At 43.0% G+C, this 20,052-nt stretch overlaps 1 protein-coding gene across 1 annotated transcript in view; it reads right to left on the reverse strand.

The window, feature by feature from the left end:
- Nucleotides 1-13,959, reverse strand: part of LOC138974516 (G-protein coupled receptor GRL101-like) — a 16,679-nt gene extending 2,720 nt beyond the window's left edge. The window contains exon 1 of the mRNA XM_070347232.1: nt 12,559-13,959. Within this exon, the coding sequence (XP_070203333.1) occupies nt 12,559-13,932 (1,374 nt within the window). The 5' untranslated portion in view covers nt 13,933-13,959. The remainder of the gene's footprint in view (nt 1-12,558) is intronic.
- Nucleotides 13,960-20,052: the final 6,093 nt, after the last annotated feature.

A 20,052-nucleotide genomic window follows, 5' to 3' on the forward strand; every position in this document is an offset into this window, starting at 1 on the left:
ACACACACACACACGCACACACACACACACACACACACACACACACACACTCACACACACACACACACACACTCACACACACACACACACACTCACACACACACACAGACGCATGCACACATACACACACATAGACACACACACACACACACTCACACCCACACACACACACATACACCTACACACACACAAACACACATACACACACACACACAAACACACACACACACTTATACACATACACATTTGCACAAGCGCACTAGCAACATTGAGATTCAGATTTCTTGTTTGTTTATTATACGTTAAAAATTGGATCTGTGATCCAAACATGGCTTTTGGTCAATCGAGATGGAAGTTTATTACGGGCTCGTGGAATAAACTGCCATCGAGATTGACCAAAAGGCATGTTTGGATCACAGATCCAATTAACATATATATCTCGACATTCACTGGTCTTAGGGTTTTTGTTTTCAAAGAAGAAAGAAACTTGCTTGAACACGGACCACTTCTCCGAGCAAAATCAACAAACCTAATCACTCGCATTCCACCTCAAGGTCTCGGCCAACAAGACTATCATAATTATGGCATACTCGCAGCAAAGCCGCCGAATGGTTCCGCAAACCAAGAATAGTGACGTAAGAGAATAAAATGTCGTCTTTTGATTTGGAACGTGACGTGTTTCAGAACTTCTTCTGGACAACTCGGATGGTCTTCTGCGTAGTGGTTGGCACGAGATTCTTTTTCTTCTTCGACAGTTCATCCTCCGATACTGTAGCAAAACGTTTCATCTTTTTTTCACTTTCGAGTATGCGGACGACTGAACTTGACCGCTAAAAAGTAGTCCTTTCGGTATTATTACGCCGAGTCTGAACATGAGGTCTGAACATTGGTTTTAGGCAGGATCTAGGTGAAAGCGAGGCTGTTCTTATCTCTGTGTACAGTCGAGAGAGATAGAAATACATGTCGAGACATACGTTGTTCTTTTGTTGTTTTTATTTTTTAAATCAGTGAGTTGCTGTTATACTTTGTAAAGTACCGAAAGTATCTGAAGTTGTTTGGTGTTTTTTTCCCATAATAAAACGTACTTTTTGGTGTTTGCATACTTCTGCAGATATACATGTATGTGCATTATTGCTTTTATGACCTATAAATTGCACACAATTGCTATTAATTGCTTTTAATCCTGCAACGTGTGTGTGTGTGTGTGTGTGTGTGTGTGTGTGTGTGTGTGTGTGTGTGTGTGTGTGTGTTTTTGTGTATGTGTGTGTTAGCGTGTGAGTATGTGGGGGTGGAGGTCGAGGGGGAGGGGGGTCATCGGCAGGTCAGCAAGATAGTGTTTATCGATTTCCGTCTTACAAATCATACTAAAAACAATTAATTGTTTCAATGACAGTTGATTTAATAACAATTAAAGCAGATCTACACAGCAGTAAGCTCGTGTCTTTGTTGTGTGGTGACGTGAAAAAAAACCTACCCACCTGTTCCCACTGTCCCAAAAATGGGATGCTAACATTTTATGCTCAAAAACAAAATTGACCAATCTGATGTGACAAAAATTGCCAACTATGTTCATAGACACAAAAACCAATTGTTTGGTACCTCATTTGTGAGAAAAAAAAGTGGGCATAAATGGGTTAATTTAACAACTCATCTTTTGGCCGTCTGTTTGCATCCCAGCGTACACGCCCTTCCAAAGTCTGTCTCTAACCTATAATTAATGCTACAACTCATTGTTCGGCCAACTGTGTGCATCTCAGCGTACACGCACTTCCAAAGTCTTTCTGCAACCTATGATTAATGCTACAACTCATTGTTTAGCCAACTGTTTGCATCCCAGCGTACACGCACTTCCAAAGTCTTTCTGCAACCTATGATTAATGCTACAACTCATTGTTCGGCCAACTGTGTGCATCTCAGCGTACACGCACTTGCACATTCTTATTCTACCCGATACCTTATTCAACAACTCGTGTTGTTGGCCAACTGTGTCCTTGCAAAGTCGTTCCCTGCGCTATACTCGCTGCCACGCCTTTCATATTTAGTGAATCGAGCTTCTGGGAAAAGAGAGACCTGGGACAGAGGTACTACTACAAAGCCTCCCCAGCACGGCTGACATCATGCAGTCATCCACCTGACTCGGCAAGTGTGTGGCATTCAGTGTAAAAACTCCTTGCTTCAGAAAGCCATCGTACAAGCTCAGATTGGCTACTTCTTGAAAGGCAGGCTGTCGAACATAACATGCGTGTGACTGACATGGTATCGTTTTGCTGTTCACCCTTCAACCAACATAAGGCATGAGAATGCCTGCATGGACAAACTTCTGAAAACTAGGAGTACATGCACTTGTACAATCTTTCCCTACCTTATACTCAATTTAGCAACTCATCTATGGGCCGACTCTGTGCTTCTCTATGTACATGCACTTGCTAAGTTTTTCTTCATCAGGGGCGGATCCTGGGAGAGGGGGGGGGGGGTTCCGGGGTTTCCGGACCCCCCCCCCCCCCCAGCTTAAAATAAAAAGAATAAAATAATTGAAAATAAAGATAAACTGATGCTCAGATTGCTCCATTTTCCTTGACTTTCATCAACATTTTCCCTAAAACAAGACAGTTTGGACCCCCCCCCCCCCCCCCCTTGAAAAGGATGTGATCCGCCCCTGTTCATCCTATATTTAGTATAATAACTCATCTTTTGGCCTAGTGTGTGCATCTCAGCGTAGGCCTACATGCACTTGCAAAGTTTTCCCCTATCGCATACTCATTGTTACACATCAATTATTTAGCTGAATGTGTGCATATCAGCGTACATGCACTTGAGTTGTTCTTCAGTACTGGTGACAGAAAGGGGGAAAAGTGGTCAAAATTCAAATCTCTAGTTTTGTTTTTGAAATATAGCTTTCCATAAAGCAGAAATACTGTAGTATATGATGTACATAAGACAAAATCACTGGTTCACATGGTTCTTACATCTTTTGAAGCTGGTTCTTGTGTGTCTGTGTGTATGTTTGTATGATGACGATAGGACCCGAAACGGCTGCACGGACTGAGACAGGAATTGGAGAGAATGTTCTTTGCCACTCGAGTCGTGTTATAGGGTACTTTTGGAATAGCAAATTTGAAAGGATTCTTTAAAAAAACGGCGGAAAACATTATATACCCTGTGAGCTATCGAGGATCCTCCCCGTCTGGGCTGTCGAAACATGGTCTTCTTCTTCTGCGTTCGTGGGCTGAAACTCCCACGTACACTCGTGTTTTTTGCACGAGTGGAATTTTATGTGTATGACCGTTTTTCACCCCGCCATTTAGGCAGCCATACGCCGTTTTCGGAGGAAGCATGCTGGGTATTTTCGTGTTTCTATAACCCACCGAACTCTGACATGGATTACAGAATCTTTTTCGTGCGCACTTGTGCTTGCGTGTACACACGGGGGTGTTCGGACACCGAGGAGAGTCTGCACACAAAGTTGACTCTGAGAAATAAATCTCTCGCCGAACGTGGGGACGAACTCACGCTGACAGCGGCCAACTGGATACAAATCCAGCGCGCTACCGACTGAGCTACATCCCCGCCCCGAAACATGGTCTTGTTAAAAGACGTTTTCAAACGGGGAGATACACTCGAAGCACATTTAGCGAAGTTATGTTGCCAAATCATCAAAGATCAACATTTCACTACACGGATCGATGCACACAGTTGAAATAGATGTGACTTTCACACGACCGAAGACTACTTACTAGCAGACTAGCAGACGACAAGATCTAAATATTTAGATCAGTGAGAGCAGACTAGTCTGTTGAAGAACAGTTACTCCGCTTATTCGTCTTCAGTTAAAGCATACTTCCCCTGCTATAAGTTTCCTTGCAGATCTGCAGTCGCGTAGTGAAATGAACTAATGTCATCGGAAGATTCTTCTCAGTCAATGATCGAAGCACAGTAAGTTCTATGCTGACAAAAGTCACTTTAGGAAAACACGACCATTGACTTCATTTATGAGCCCAAAGGCAACAATATCGACAAGAATGTACGCATTTGACATTCGTAGACAGTTTCCAACTCACCAGATCTGCCAAAGAGCCTTCATTCGTGAAAAACGATGATTTTAATCCGACAGGTATCGGAAACAATCTCTTGGTAACCTGCGTTTCTCCTTCCGAAGCGACGTGACGGCGCCACAATTTGTTTGTTTATGGCTGTTTATCGCGAAACAACACAGTTGAAATGTGTGTGTAAAATATCATACATGTGTGGCGTGTAATCTCCGAATCAGTTCGTTATGCGTTTCGATGGTAATTCAGTTAGCGTGGAGTTACTTTGAATCGAAGGCGAAGGTAACCTGCGTTGCATGTGGGACGGCGTGAGCAAATTTGATTGCAATATTTTATACAGGAAGTAAATTTCAATGATTCTGGCTCACTCTTGTATATATGCAGTGTTTTGGTAGTGTATCTGCTTTTCTACTATGAAGCTCATTTGGAGTGATACGCTGATCGAAGTGGGGTACCCTATGTGGGACATCAGCCGTATGCAGATTACGCCTCAGAACACTCTCGCATTTCACAAAGACAACAATAATTTGCAACATTTCAAGAACTGCATCAGTTTTATTAGATAGGCTACTATTTCAACAAAAACAGCACAAACACGACTATTATCAACAACACAGAACGGGAGGTAAGTCTTCAAAGACGCACCAAGTGTACGTTCCTGTTTTTGGACGCCATTTTTGCTAGCATTTTCACAGTAAATCTTAATATTGAATGATTTTGGTATTTTCTTTGATTGTGCCGATTCTCCTATCTCTCTGGCATGTACTGGGTGCTTTGTGACCAGTTTCTCCCCTAGACTGTATTGAAAAATGCGTCCGTGTGAGCTGACCCCCACTTGTGACTAGTAGCAAAGAACAACTCACTTGCAAAGTCCTTTTTGTGTGGTTCATGCGTGGTGTATGTTAGTTTCAGGAGCTAACAGTGACTATGCCTCAGTTCACATAGCAAAGCGACAGCAACGGCTCACGATCCACCAAACTCGGCAAGTGTCCGGTCTTTGAGAAGAGTCATTTTTGCCCCCAAAAAGCACAACACAAGCTCCGTCAGGCTTCGTATCTATCGATATACAGAATCTGGCTGGCAGTTTGTCTCTGACGTGTCCCAGAACTTCCCTTCTCCCGCCAGCCAACATATGTGTGCATCTCAGAGTATATGATTTGTATTCTTTATACTACGGGTAATCGAGATGAGGGTGGTGGTGGTGGTGGTAGTGGTGGCGGTGAATATGGTGGTAAACATGGTAGGTGAACGTGGTGGTGAACATGGTGAATATGGTGGTGAACATGGTGGTGAATATGGTGGTGGTGGTGTGTGTGTGTGTGTACCCTCTCCGCACTGCATAAACTTAAAAGCGTTCACCAAATATTGGCGTGAAATGAGCCTGCTGTTTGTGTTTTAATTGCAAGTGCGTCTCATGATAACCTTATGACACAGAAAACTATATCATTATCATTGGAGAGAATAAAGCTTCAGCTTCGCAATGAAATGTGTCTGATTTGCAGTGATACATGAGTGTACAGAGTATAAAAACAAGTCGCGTAAGGCGAAAATACAATATTTAGTCAAGTAGCTGTCGAACTCACAGAATGAAACTGATAGCAATGCCATTTTACTCGTAGCATCGTCAGGCCACCGCTCATGGCAAAGGCAGTGAAATTGACAAGAAGAGCGGGGTAGTAGTTGCGCTAAGAAGGATAGCACGCTTTTCTGTACCTCTCTTTGTTTTAACTTTCTGAGCGTGTTTATAATCCAAACATATCATATCTATATGTTTTTGGAATCAGGAACCGACAAGAAATAAGATGAAAGTGTTTTTAAATTGATTTCAACAATTTAATTTTGATAATAATTTTTATATATTTAATTTTCAGAGCTTGTTTTTAATCCAAATATAACATATTTATATGTTTTTGGAATCAGAAAATGATGGAGAATAAGATGAACGTAAATTTGGATCGTTTTATAATTTTTTATTTTTTTTTACAATTTTCAGATTTTTAATGACCAAAGTCATTAATTAATTTTTAAGCCACCAAGCTGAAATGCAATACCGAACCCCGGGCTTCGTCGAAGATTACTTGACCAAAATTTCAACCAATTTGGTTGAAAAATGAGGGCGTGACAGTGCCGCCTCAACTTTCACGAAAAGCCGGATATGACGTCATCAAAGACATTTATCAAAAAAATGAAAAAAACGTTCGGGGATTTAATACCCAGGAACTCTCATGTCAAATTTCATAAAGATCGGTCCAGTAGTTTAGTCTGAATCGCTCTACACACACACACAGACACACACACACACACACGCACGCACGCACGCACATACACCACGACCCTCGTTTCGATTCCCCCTCGATGTTAAAATATTTAGTCAAAACTTGACTAAATATAAAAAGCAAGAGAGACAGAGACAGAGACAGAGACAGAGACAGGAAGAGAGACAGAAAGAGAGAGAGAGAGAGACAGAGAGACAGAGAGAGAGATGGAGACAGAGAGAGAGTGAGGCAGAGAGAGAGAGAGAGAAAGAAAGAGCGAGAGAGAAAGAGAGAGACAGAGAAAGAGACTGAGAGACAGGGAGGGAGAGAGACAGAAAGAGAGGGAGAGAGAGAGAGAGAGAGAGAGAGAGAGAGAGAGAGAGAGAGAGAGAGAGAGAGAGAGAGAGAGAGAGACATACAGACAGACAGACAGACAGACAGAGAGAGCGAGCTTTGAAGATAATTCAGTATTTCACGCATACTCGTGCATGGCATATCGGGGAAAACGATGTAGCGCTCACTCTGGGGAAAACATGCGGCGTACTAAAAGCTTAGTGATGACTCAAGGAAAATATCTACAGTGTTCTAACTCAACATGAAAATTAATGATTCGGAAGGACTCTGACTGTTGGGAAAAATGTGTGAGCTACACGCCCAAAAACACGAACGTGTAGTTCAACACAGCCTGTAGTATAGAAACTTCATTTCCAGGGCTGAGGCGCACGACAAAGTTACCACCCACACGGGAGCCAACCGAAGAGTTGGATTGGTTGCAAATGAGATGTGTTGTGATTTCAACGAATCTGGGGCCAGTTTCATAAACCAGAAACACAGTCGACCAACTGCAGTTGTCCGAGAGAACCACAGTAATCCGACGTTATCGGGTTTCACGAACAAAATTTCAGTCGGCCGACTGCGGGTCGGCTCACCGGAAGTCGGCTAAACACAGTGATGCTCTCCCCCCAACACTGTGTTCGGCTTACTGCGGTAAACCGAAAATAATATAAGATGTTTAATGGGTTGTTGACAGACCAGCTTTTTATATTTAGTCAAGTTTTGACTAAATATTTTAACATCGAGGGGGAATCGAAACGAGGGTCGTGGTGTATGTGCGTATGTGTGTGCGTGCGTGCGTGTGTGTGTGTGTGTGTGTGTAGAGCGATTCAGACTAAACTACTGGACCGATCTTTATGAAATTTGACATGAGAGTTCCTGGGTATGAAATCCCCGAACATCTTTTCATTTTTTTGATAAATGTCTCTGATGACGTCATATCCGGCTTTTCGTGAAAGTTGAGGCGGCACTGTCACGCCCTCATTTTTCAACCAAATTGGTTGAAATTTTGGTCAAGTAATCTTCGACGAAGCCCGGGGTTCGGTATTGCATTTCAGCTTGGTGGCTTAAAAATTAATTAATGACTTTGGTCATTAAAAATCTGAAAATTGTAAAAAAAAATAAAAATTTACAAAACGATCCAAATTTACGTTTATCTTATTCTCCATCATTTGCTGATTCCAAAAACATATAAATATGTTATATTCGGATTAAAAACAAGCTCTGAAAATTAAATATATAAAAATTATTATCAAAATTAAATTGTCCAAATCAATTTAAAAACACTTTCATCTTATTCCTTGTCGGTTCCTGATTCCAAAAACATATAGATATAATATGTTTGGATTAAAAACACGCTCAGAAAGTTAAAACAAAGAGAGGTACAGAAAAGCGTGCTATCCTTCTTAGCGCAACTACTACCCCGCTCTTCTTGTCAATTTCACTGCCTTTGCCATGAGCGGTGGACTGACGATGCTACGAGTATACGGTCTTGCTGAAAAATGGCATTGCGTTCAGTTTCATTCTGTGAGTTCGACAGCTACTTGACTAAATATTGTATTTTCGCCTTACGCGACTTGTTTGTTGGTCCAAGGGGACCATATCGTCTTTTGTTTCATCTTTATCAACCGCGGCCTTCGTCACAGTAGCACGAGATAACACGTCAAACTTGTATGTGACGTCAAACGTAGCTTGTTGACGCTTTTCTTCCAGTCTTAAAATGTACAGAGCTGCGATCATACCTGTGCGTTCAGTAAGTGTTGAGCATATTTCTTTTCTTTTAAGTGTTTATGACTTTTCGTTGTGGATTTTGCGATTACAGAGATAAGTTGCAAATTGACCATGAGTCGCCGCGGTAATTATGAATATTGATTGGGTCTTTGCGAGTGAATGCTTACAATCGTTGTCTTCGGAAACACAAATCCAAAGCCGCGATGGTTCCACACATCAAACAATCAGCCTGATTGGCTTTTATTTTGACAATCCGAGTTATTGCATGGGGAACATGAGATTTATTTCCTAGGTGTTTGTGAATGCACAGTCAATGGCAGAATGCTCACACTTTTTTGGATTGTGAGCCAAACCTTGTGATTGTTCTTTGAAATGTATCTATCATGACGCAATAATCCAGGAGACAAGTCAGGGTTATGTCTTGAAGACGTCACATTATGGCATAAGAGGGTTAGACGTCACGCGAAGGAATTTCTGAAAGTCTCGGTCATTGTTATTTTGAGCGGACCGAGACTAGTTTTTTCTTCGAAATCGGCCATTTCCACGAATGAGCAAACGGAAGCGGTAATGTTGCTAAATTTAGCCCTCGACTTGGCCATTCGGATTACTGTACAGTCGGTCGACTGCGGTTGTTCGCGGGTGACGGTGATTCGCTCATGAAACGCGCTTTTCGGTGACCCGGCGATCAACCACAGTCGATCGACTGTCAGTCGGATCACTGCTATCTTATTAAACTGGCCCCAGAACGCGTTGTTTGTTCTCTCCCGTTTGGATGGCACCCACTTTCGCTTCGTGCTCCTCAGCCCTGGACTGCGCAACTGCAGACTGTATAATCATGCACGACAAAGATTTTTAAGTAGCACATCGACAAACGTACATTTTGACATGCTTCCACTAAGCCAAACACAAATATCTATTTTTTTTTTAATGCAATACAAAGATGTTTAAACAGCACATTGATAAACGTATATATTTTGACATGTTTCCCCTAAGCCAAACACTATACAAAATTTAAAAATCTAAATTATGAAGAAAGCTCAGCCCTGGACTGCGCAACTGCAGACTGTATAATTATGCACGACAAAGATTTTTAAGTAGCACATCGACAAACGTACATTTTGACATGCTTCCACTAAGCCAAACAAAGTTAAAAACATGTTTTTGTAAAAGTATGCAATACAAAGATGTTTTAATAGCACATTGATAAACGTATATATTTTGACATGTTTCCCCTAAGCCAAACACTATACAAAATTAAAAAATCTAAATTATGAAGAAAGCTCAGCCCTGGACTGCGCAACTGCAGACTGTATAATTATGCACTAGAAAGATTTTTAAGTAGCACATCGACAAACATACATTTTGACATGCTTCCACTAAGCCAAACAAAGTTTAATTTTTTTTTTAAAGTATGAAATACAAAGATGTTTAAATAGCACATTGATAAACGTATATTTTTGACATGTTTCCCCTAAACCAAACACTATACAAAATTAAAAAATCTAAATTATGAAGAAAGCTCAAGATTGTTTGTGGGTCTGCCTTCTTATGTTCATTTGCCTAAAACGGCGTTCAGCAACTATTCATGTCGGCATTAAAGTTCGTCCATAACACCGTCCCGCCAACAGCGGGTTGACTCCACTTGTCTACTCAGCATTAGTCACTCTGTCATAACATCGATCCGTTTGGTACAGTGCCGTCTGTTTTTTCCCCACCGTGTTCTTTAGAATGTACTAGCAGTCAGGGCCCGGTGTAACACGAGAAAATTACTCCCACGAGATTTTTACTCCGGAGTAAACATTTCGTACGAAAAAGTTACTTCCTTTACGAAAAAAGCACTCCCCCATTACACGAGAAAATTACTCCCCAAGACAGGTGAGTTCCGAGTAAACATTTCGTACAAAAATGTTACTCCCCTGACGAATAAATAACGAATAAATTACTTCACCCCAACACAAGCAATTTTAACTTCCCATGCCAGGTGTACAAAATGTTTACTCCCTTGTCCCCTGTTAGTCTTGGTGGTGGTAGGGGTGGAAGGAGGGATATTGCGACATTCGTGTGCGCGAGATCACTTATTGGCATTATCCCTTCGCCCGCATTCCATTTTTGCGTACGAGATTTTTACTGGAAATAAACAAAATGGGGAGTAAAAATGTCGTGGAGGGAGTACTTTTTTCATGCCTTGGGGAGTTCTTTTCTCGTACGAAAAGTGTACTCGGAGTAAGAATTTCGTACGAAATATTTACTCCGGAGTAAATTTTTCGTGGAGTAAAAATTTCGTGTTACACCGGTTTCGCCCGGTTATTCCTGTTCATCGTTTGAGAATGATAAAGTATGCTTGGTGGTAAGAGTTACCTCCCTTTCAAGCCTAGCAAAGCAAGAGTTGCTTCCCTTGGCTTCGAGAACATTCCTGTACTTTCCAGTCAAGCTGTTTCTTCCTCATTCATTCTACGTATGATAGCAATATATAATTTCAATTATCACTGGCATTATGTACAGTTGAACAGTAGACTCTGTTCCAGACTTTATACAGTATATTCCATAATGGGAAGTTGCATGATCTGAGAAAGGAAACATTGAATCAGGAAACTAAAACCCAGGTGCACATCTGTTGCTCTTAGACAGTGTGCATGCACACGTTTTTTTTGTTTTTTGTCATCCGTGAGTTATGGCGACCACAGACAGACACTTTCTTTTATTCTTTCTTTCTTTATTTGGTGTTTAACGTCGTTTTCAACCATTCAAGGTTATATCGCGACGGGGGAAGGGGGGAGATGGGATAGAGGAAAGGGGGGAGATGGGATAGAGCCACTTGTTAATTGTTTCTTGTTCACAAAAGCACTAATCAAAATATTGCTCCAGGGACTTGCAACGTAGTATAATATATGACCTTACTGGGAGAATGCAAGTTTCCAGTACAAAGGACGTAACATTTCTTACATACTGCTTGACTAAAATCTTTACAAACATTGACTATATTCTATACAAGAAACACTTCACAAGGGTAAAAGGAGAAACAGAACCTGTTAGTCGCCTCTTACGACATGCTGGTTTGCATCGGGTAATTCTTTCTCGTCCCAACCAATATGGGACTCCCCCTAACCCGCGGGGGGTACAGACAGACACACACACTCACTTACATCCATTTTTTTTTATATATATAGTAGAGATAGTGTAAAACCTACACACAATTTGCAAAGGGAAGGACATCTTACAATAAGCGGGCAAACATCTAAAACGTCATGAACGAGAGAAGATTCGGATCAAAAACATCCTCACTGCTGGTCCAATTTGCCTTGCGATGCAAAGAGTTCAGTTCCTCTGTTCTTGAGGTTTAGCACAGTCACAGCTTGCCAATGTGAACTGTTCAGCGTTTGATTATTGTAATGTGTTCCGGTCGACCAAAAGGCTATTTTGGGTAAAATGTTACCAAAAGACCAACACATCTGATTTTTCACATCATGGTTTAGTGTCAAGTGTTGTTGTCCGTTTTTAGTAATGTTCACACAACTGTTCAAGTGTCAAGTGGTTTGTTCGCTGGTCTAGTTGTATTCACAATAGTGCTCACATATAAATACAGAAGCTTCACTCCTTTGTGCTTTCATTGCTGCAATGCCTCTCTCTTCATTGGTAGACAGTAACATTTCTTTGAAGACAGGATGGCTTCACTGGAACGTCATCAACACGACCATAAGTGTGTTGGTCTGGGTCGTTTACGAGTAAAAGTGACATTATGTGCAGGTCAAATCCATCTGCACGATGTATGGAGCTCGGTCTGAACGTCTCAAGACCTGCGCTGTGGCTGTTGCTAAATGTTCGCAGTCCTCACGAAGCATAGAAGAACAAGGCTGAAGCATACCGACTACGTGACTGTGCTGATGCAGGCATCAAGCTCATATTGGTATTTAAATCGGCGTAGAGGTGATAGTATAAGTAATACTGAAATGGCGTCTTATTCACAAGATTCATTGCGTTGATTTCATACAGCAAGAACGGTCCGTGCGTCGTTACAGGTGTTGCGTTTCACATTCTACAGCAGAACCTTCTGACCGACTGCCATGCGTGTATGAAGTTGTTGCTCTGCCGACATTATCTGTTAACGATGTCGTGGCGGCGGCTTCTTCCTGGCGATCTAGTGACCGAGACAGTATCTCAATGACAATAGCTTTTCTGGAACGAAGACAGCTTACAATCAGAGCTTCCACTGTGCTGTCAGGCAGCTTGGGGAATTCAACCTGTAGGTTGGCTAAGATCTTTCTGGTTCTCTCTTGTGTCTTCATTTTAGCCCTTTTATCAACAAGTCTGTTCAGAGTGTAGAGGAAGGGGTTAAGCGCCGAGTTGAGCGGCATCACGAAGATAGCGACCAACGCGTTGACCTGAAGGGGGATAGGTATGCCGTTGAACGCCATGATTCCCATCATCCCGATAGGGAACCAGCAGCAGAAGTCGGTCAACACCACCAGGAACAGACGGCGGGCGATGGTCGTGTCTCGTTGTTGTTGCTTGCTTCCTGCCGACTGTGCTGAAGCTCGTATGGCCCGATAGATAGCCGCCTGTCCCGCCCCGATCAGCACAAAGAGGATAAAGTTCATCATGACGAAGACGCCAAAGGAGTAGCTGTGGCCGCTGAAGGAATGACGCGTGATGGGCAGAGGCAGGCAGATGCCGCTCACCCCGTAGAACTGGAGCTGAGCGATGAGAGGTACGGCGGCCAGACACAGGCCACACAGCCAAGCCACGCAGCACAACACCACGCAGGACCGGGGTCCGATGTGCAGCTGAAACTTGAAAGGGAAGCACACCTTCAGAAAGCGATCCAGCGTGATGAGGCAGATGATGAAGGCGGACACCTCGCTGGACACAAAGGCCAAGAAACCAGCGGTGATGCACGTCCCGCTCTGTCTCCACTCAGCCTCGTGCACCACGTAGACCCCGTGGAAGTGTGCGTCAGCAGACCCGATGATCATCATGTAGATGCCCATGAGAAAGTCTGCGGCAGCCAGGTTGGCGACCAGCAGGCGATACGAGGGAGCCAAAGTCTCTTGGCTCCTGATCACGGCGTACACCAGCACACCAGCGTTGCCCACAACGACCACGACAGAGATGACCCACAGAAACACCCTGAAGATGTCAAGGCGAAGCAAGTCACTGCACGAAGACAGTTCGTCCTCAGGAGCTTCACATTCTGACATTTTTGGAAGAACAAAAGGGCAGCACAGCTTGAAGTCGTCCGTTTTTAACATTCTGAGATTCACCAGGCCCTGAAACACACCTGTACCATGGGTCTCTATTTCGTTGTTTCTTATGTCGAGGGTAATAAGATGTGTCAAAACACTGAGGGCCTTGTCCTCGATTTCCGATATACCTGTGTTGACCATAACCAGATCCTGAAGATTGATCAGTCCAGTTTCTGTGAGAAAAGCTGTGAATGCAGAGTCCAGCGTGCTGACCAGCGGATTGCCCGAGATATTGAGGTGTGTCAGTTGCGGAAGCTTTCCGAGCACTAAAGATGATAAACTTCTCAAATCATTAAAACTGAGATCCAGAACTTTCAGTTGCTGCATTATCCAAAGAGGCACGTTTGATACTCCACAGAAAGAAACATTGAAAAACTGTAAAGTGTTATATCTATCGATAAATTCTGTCCAACGTATTTGATCATTTCCACTAACATCAAGGTAACGTAGAGGAACAAATGGTATGTGTAACCAAGATGAGATGTTGTGGCATAAGCAGGCAAGCCCTTCACACGTACAACTGGATGTATCCATATTGAACATTGTGGAATTCGCGAAATCACAGTGTCGCTCATCGTCAAATAAGGGGCAGTGGTTGATACCATCACACACAAGGTCAGGATGCACACAGTTACCGTAGTACTGACACCGGTAGAAACCTGGACACGTGATGTTTTCTGCCGGGATTGTCTCGTCCTCTCCGTCGAGACAGTCCTTCTCGCCATTCCTGAGGAGAAAAGATGGGATGTACATCCCGTTGTCACAACGAAATAACCCTTCCAAAGCTGAAGATCTGGTTGTATTAATGTTACTTACTGGTGTGAGTGTGGACATACCGTAACCGTCAAGATGCACAACAGAATTGTTTGGCTGGCACAGCTCACAACCTTCATATTGCGGTGAAGGCCGCCCTGAGCAGCGGGGGAACCACTGCTCATAAGAAGAGGGAATGCAACCAACACCTCTGTAATACCTTAGGAATGTTCTATCGGGGTGGCAGGTTTGACAGTTTTGCTCATCACTGCCATCAAAACAGTCCTGTAAACCGTCACATCTCCGACCGTAGGGAGGAAACTGATGGCTTGTGCACGCAGTGTCATCCGGCCTGAAGCAACCTTGCTCATCACTACCGTCCATACAATCATTAAGGCCATCACAGACCAGGTTGTAGTGGACTGGTGGTCCGTAGTTACACTGGAACAGGCGAAAGTTGTTTGGCGACCAGCTGGTGTTGAAAGATAGTCCTCTCGTAAAGGTATGACCTGTGTCTGAGAAATGCCCATGCCAGTGACACTGATGAAACAAATGTACCCGAGAGCCATCACGACATTGCTTGGTGGGAACACGGCTAGTTATCTGTGCTTCCGTCTGCAACTTAACACTCTGTGTATTTTTACGGGGTGTAGCAGTTTTGTTTGGATTAGGTCTCATGCAAATAGCTCCAATGGGAGTTCCCTTGGGCTTGCGCATGTCACACGATACAAATTTGAAATGCGTGTCTGGTGAAACAGCAAGTGCTGCACAGTCGAACAGGACACCGTCCCTTTGGATTTTATTTGCCTCATAATGTATGGGGCTTCCTGCATGGCCCAACTGCCACAGGTAACGGTAAAGGTGTTTTATCTTCTCTGACTTTGGTTTTACCTTTTGAAGATCTGTCCAAGCTAAATGCATTCCACTTTTTCGAATCAAGTTTGCTGGGAGGCTTATACGAGACATATCTCGTAACATAGTCGATTTAAACATTCCACACACTTGATCAGCAAAGGCTTTTTGAACTGAGTGATCGCCGATGAAAAGTCTGATGCAGTGATTGTTGTAAGGCAACCAGTCCCCACAGCCACGCTGCGTGTACTCACAGTCTTCTTCGTCCTCGTTGTCAACACAGTGCTTCACGCCGTCACAGCGCAACGACTCGGGCACCGGGCACCCCGTGCTACAGTTGTAGGCATCCATACTCCACCAATACCATTTGGGTGGGGATGTTTTGCGTGGCAGTGTGGCCAGAGGGTAAACAGTATAGTTGATATATGCGGAGGAGTTTTGTATTGCTTTTACCAAAAGGCCTGAGCCGCTCAATATCATGGTCACATTACCTCTTAGTAGCATGGGGGCATAGCTGAACATTTCGCCCCCAGTGATGTTCCGTTCTACTTTAGTAGTGATGGTCTGGTCGGATTGGGTGATTTCACTCGCCACTGTCAGGACCCATGCTCTACTCAACACAACTTGATGAAGCTCCACCACAACGCCGTGACCTGGGGGTGTCTGCACTGACCACTGTGTTGGCTGCACGCACCGGCCTTGCTGGTGTTCCCACACGATGGTCCCGTTTGGCTGTGTCAGGGTGTAGTTTGCTGGGGCACATTCGAGCGGAGAGACTTGCCGTCGGGGGGTGGTGTCCGCAGGCGTGTCTCCACCCTGCCCCGAGAATGGCTCGTCTGTGACTAGGTCTAAGGCAGGAGGTTTTTCAGGGGAAGGTGGGTCAGCAGGCGAGAGACCCCCGTCGTGTGTTGCTTTTTCAAGAGTGTCTACCAACATCTCCTCGAGCGACTCGCTTGTGACGGATCCTGACACAGAACTGGTTTCACGGTCTGGTGGTCTGGAGAAAATTGAGCTACGTGGTGTAACATTCTCTTGTGATCTTTCCGCGAGCGACTTGCTAGTGACTGACCCTGACGCAGAATTGGTTCCATGGTCTGGTGGACTGGAGAAAATTGAGCTACGTGGTGTAACATTCTCTTGTGACCTTTCGGCGAGCGACTTGCTAGTGACAGATCCTGACACAGAATTGGTTTCATAATCTGGTGGTCTGGAGAAACTTGATCTACTTGGTGTAATATTCTCTTGTGACCTTTCGGCGAGCGACTTGCTAGTGACTGACCCTGACGCAGAACTTTTTTCAGGGTCGTGTTGTCGGGAGGGAGGCGATGTGTGTGGACTGGTGTCACTAAGCTGGGGTGTTGTGGACGCAGAGGATGCTGCCAGTCCTAGTTCCATCACCAGCAGCACGACCACGACGTAGCGGCCAACAATGTCGGAGCCTGTCATCTTTGCAGCTGTACTGCACGCCTGGATTGACAGAGACAGAGTTATGAACAGACACAATATTGGAACTGAGAAGCATCTGACCAAAAGTCTTTCTCGATTGGCTTTTTTGCATGACTCTTACAGCTGGTGTCGTTCAGTACCGTTTTTTTTTTAAAACTTGGTTGACGGTTTTGGTGTGTGAATAATAGACGCGGGTTTTTTTTTAAATTTTTTTAAGTCACTAGAAATAGAACCATCAAGCGATGGTGTAAATGGAACGAATGTAAATACAATAAAGCAACAAAGCAAAATGCTACATTCCACTCAAAGGTATCAGAGTTAGTGTAAACAGAGCGCTGTGGCGGGGTGGTAAGACGTCGGCCTTTTAATCGGAAGGTCGAGGGTTCGAATCCCGGCCGCAGCCGCCTGGTGTGTTAAGTGTGGAGATTGTTCCGATCTCCCAGGTCAATTTATTTGCAGACCTGCTAGTGGCTTATTCCCCTTCGTGTGTACACGCAAGCACAAGACCAAGTGCGCACGGAAAAGATCCTGTAATCAATGTCAGAGTTCGGTGGGTTATAGAAACACAAAAATACCCAGCATGCTTCCTCCGAAAGCGGCGTATGGCTGCCTAAATGGCGGGGTAAAAGCGGTCATACACGTAAAATTCCACTCGTACAAAAACACGAGTGTACGTGGGAGTTTGAGCCCACGAACGCAGAAGAAGAAGAAGTGTAAAAGAGAAGCATGTGTACCAGAGACACAACAGAAATGACCACTCGGTTTGATGACCACTCGGTTTGATGTGATGTGGGTTTCATGTGGGTTAAATGGTTCGACTAACTTAATTCACATGCCACAAACAAAACAGTACACAACGTATAGCTTAGTACAGTTGGTCCAGATATTATTGAGAATGTTGCATCGGATTTAAAACAAGTGGTATATGTTACTAACATAGACAAGTCACGGCACATATTATATATCAATGTAAAGCTTATTAATTGCTCTGTTTGAAAAACATGTTTTTTGGTCGAACCAGACGACAGTTACTGCACTTTTTGGGGAAAAGGGTTTTTTGAAACAAACTTGTGTTTTTGACAACTTTAAATGGAGCAATTTTAAAATACAGATTGCAATTACAGCCTTTGACATCCTTCTCCGTAGAGAAGCATACCTTTTGAGCCGATTATGTTAAAATACGCGCGCATGATCCAATACAAGAGGGATTTGATCCCCATTTTTGACAACAAATGAGCACCGGTAACTGTACTTAGCGTTGAGCTCTGACAACACCAGGACATTCAGGGGATTGAGTATGTTGAGCCAGTGTAGCAGTATACAAGATAATAATCTCAACTGAAATAAAAAAAACAAGTCGCGTAAGGCGAAATTACTACATTTAGTCAAGCTGTGGAACTCACAGAATGAAACTGAACGTAGTCCGCCGCTAGTGCAAAAGGCAGTGAAAGTGACGAGCCTGTTTGGCGCGGTGCTTCATAGCACGCTTTACTGTACCTCTCTTCGTTTTAACTTTCTGAGCGTGTTTTTAATCCAAACATATCATATCTATATGTTTTTGGAATCAGGAACCGACAAAGAATAAGATGAAATAGTTTTTGAATCGATTTCGGAAATTTAATTTTGATCATAATTTTTATATTTTTAATTTTCAGAGCTTGTTTTTAATCCAAATATAACATATCTATATGTTTTTGGAATCAGAAAATGACGAAAAATAAGATGAAATTGTTTTTAGATCGTTTAATAAAAAAAATGTAATTACAAGTTTCCGATTTTTAATGACCAAACTCACCCATTAGTTTTTAAGCCACTCAGCTGAAATGCAATACCAAACCCCGGCCTTTGTCGAAGATTGCTTTGCCAAAATTTCAATCAATTTAATTGAAAAATGAGGGTGTGACAGTGCCGCCTCAACTTTTACGAAAAGCCGGATATGATGTCATCAAAGGTATTTATCGAAAAAAAGAAAATAAACGTCCGGGGAAATCATACCCAGGAACTTTCATGTCAAATTTAATAAAGATCGGCCCAGTAGTTTAGTCTGAATCGCTCTATACACACACACACACACACACACACACACACACACACACACACACACACACACACAGACAGACAGACAGACAGACAGACAGACACACATGCACCACGACCCTCGTCTCGATTCCCCCCTCTATGTTAAAACATTTAGTCAAAACTTGACTAAATGTAAAAAAGGTCAAAGTGGAAGAAATTGAACTATTTCGTCAAATTTACTGAACGCGATTACATACAGAATGACTTTTTGCTTGTCCGCTGTTAACTTCAGAAGCAGTAATTGTTCACGGTAGTTTTTTAGTAATGCTACCAGTATTATCACCAACTAAACTGGCGAGCCTGTCAGTCCATATCTAAGGCCAAATTCAAAATATCGTCCCCCAGCAGGGGTCCCACCAGTAGGAAGCAAATTGCATGAGCATGCATCTCTCTATACGAGTGCAGAACTGAGGTGGTACCAAAAACAACGTTGCTTGTAAAAAGTTACTAATTCTTTGCGCCATTGGTGTTTGCCAGTATTGTGGATGCATGTGCACAAGTATATACGCATGGAATAAGCGTTTATTTCCCCCAACCCCCTTCTCCCATGGTAAAACATTGTTGCGCTTCTTTGTCATGGTGCAATACAAAATATGAACAGAAAATGTTTTTGAACAGCAACTTCCACTCACAATCCCAATGCCAATACTCCGAAAGGGCAAGTTTCTAATAAATTGACCTTTGACGAAGCAATTAACACAATTTTATGCATGTTCTTCTATGGTTGAACACTCTTTTTCTTTTATTTTCCTTTTGTGTGTGTATTTGTTTTGTTTTGTGTGATAGAAAAGCAGCCACACACACATACACACACACACACACACAGAGCAGCGAATGCGCACGCGCACACACACACACACAGGGCAGCGAATGCGCACGTAAACGCACAAACACACACACAAACACATATATATGCATACACATGCACACACGCACACACACACACACGCACACGCACAGGGTTATGCGTTTAGGTGTTTCTTCTTGGAGGCAAACTTTTGTGGTCACCACCTCCTTTTGTATGAATAGAATAAATAAATATTAAATAAAAACGTACATACATACACACACACACACACACACACAACGAAACAGAAAAGAACAAACAACTAGATCATTAAGGAAGAAATAAATAAATAAATACATAAATAAATGAATAAAAAATAAAATAAACGAATACGAAATTATCAAGTGAAAGTGACAATTAAGCCCTGGAAGCGTACTCATGATAACTGTTTACTTACCGAGTCACGGCCTGCAAGCACAACACCAAAGATTTCAAGAAAAGTTTAGAAGAATGTTGTTCACTTCCAAAGT

Source organism: Littorina saxatilis, linkage group LG8, assembly GCF_037325665.1.
Source record: "Littorina saxatilis isolate snail1 linkage group LG8, US_GU_Lsax_2.0, whole genome shotgun sequence".
Lineage (NCBI taxonomy): Eukaryota > Metazoa > Mollusca > Gastropoda > Littorinimorpha > Littorinidae > Littorina > Littorina saxatilis.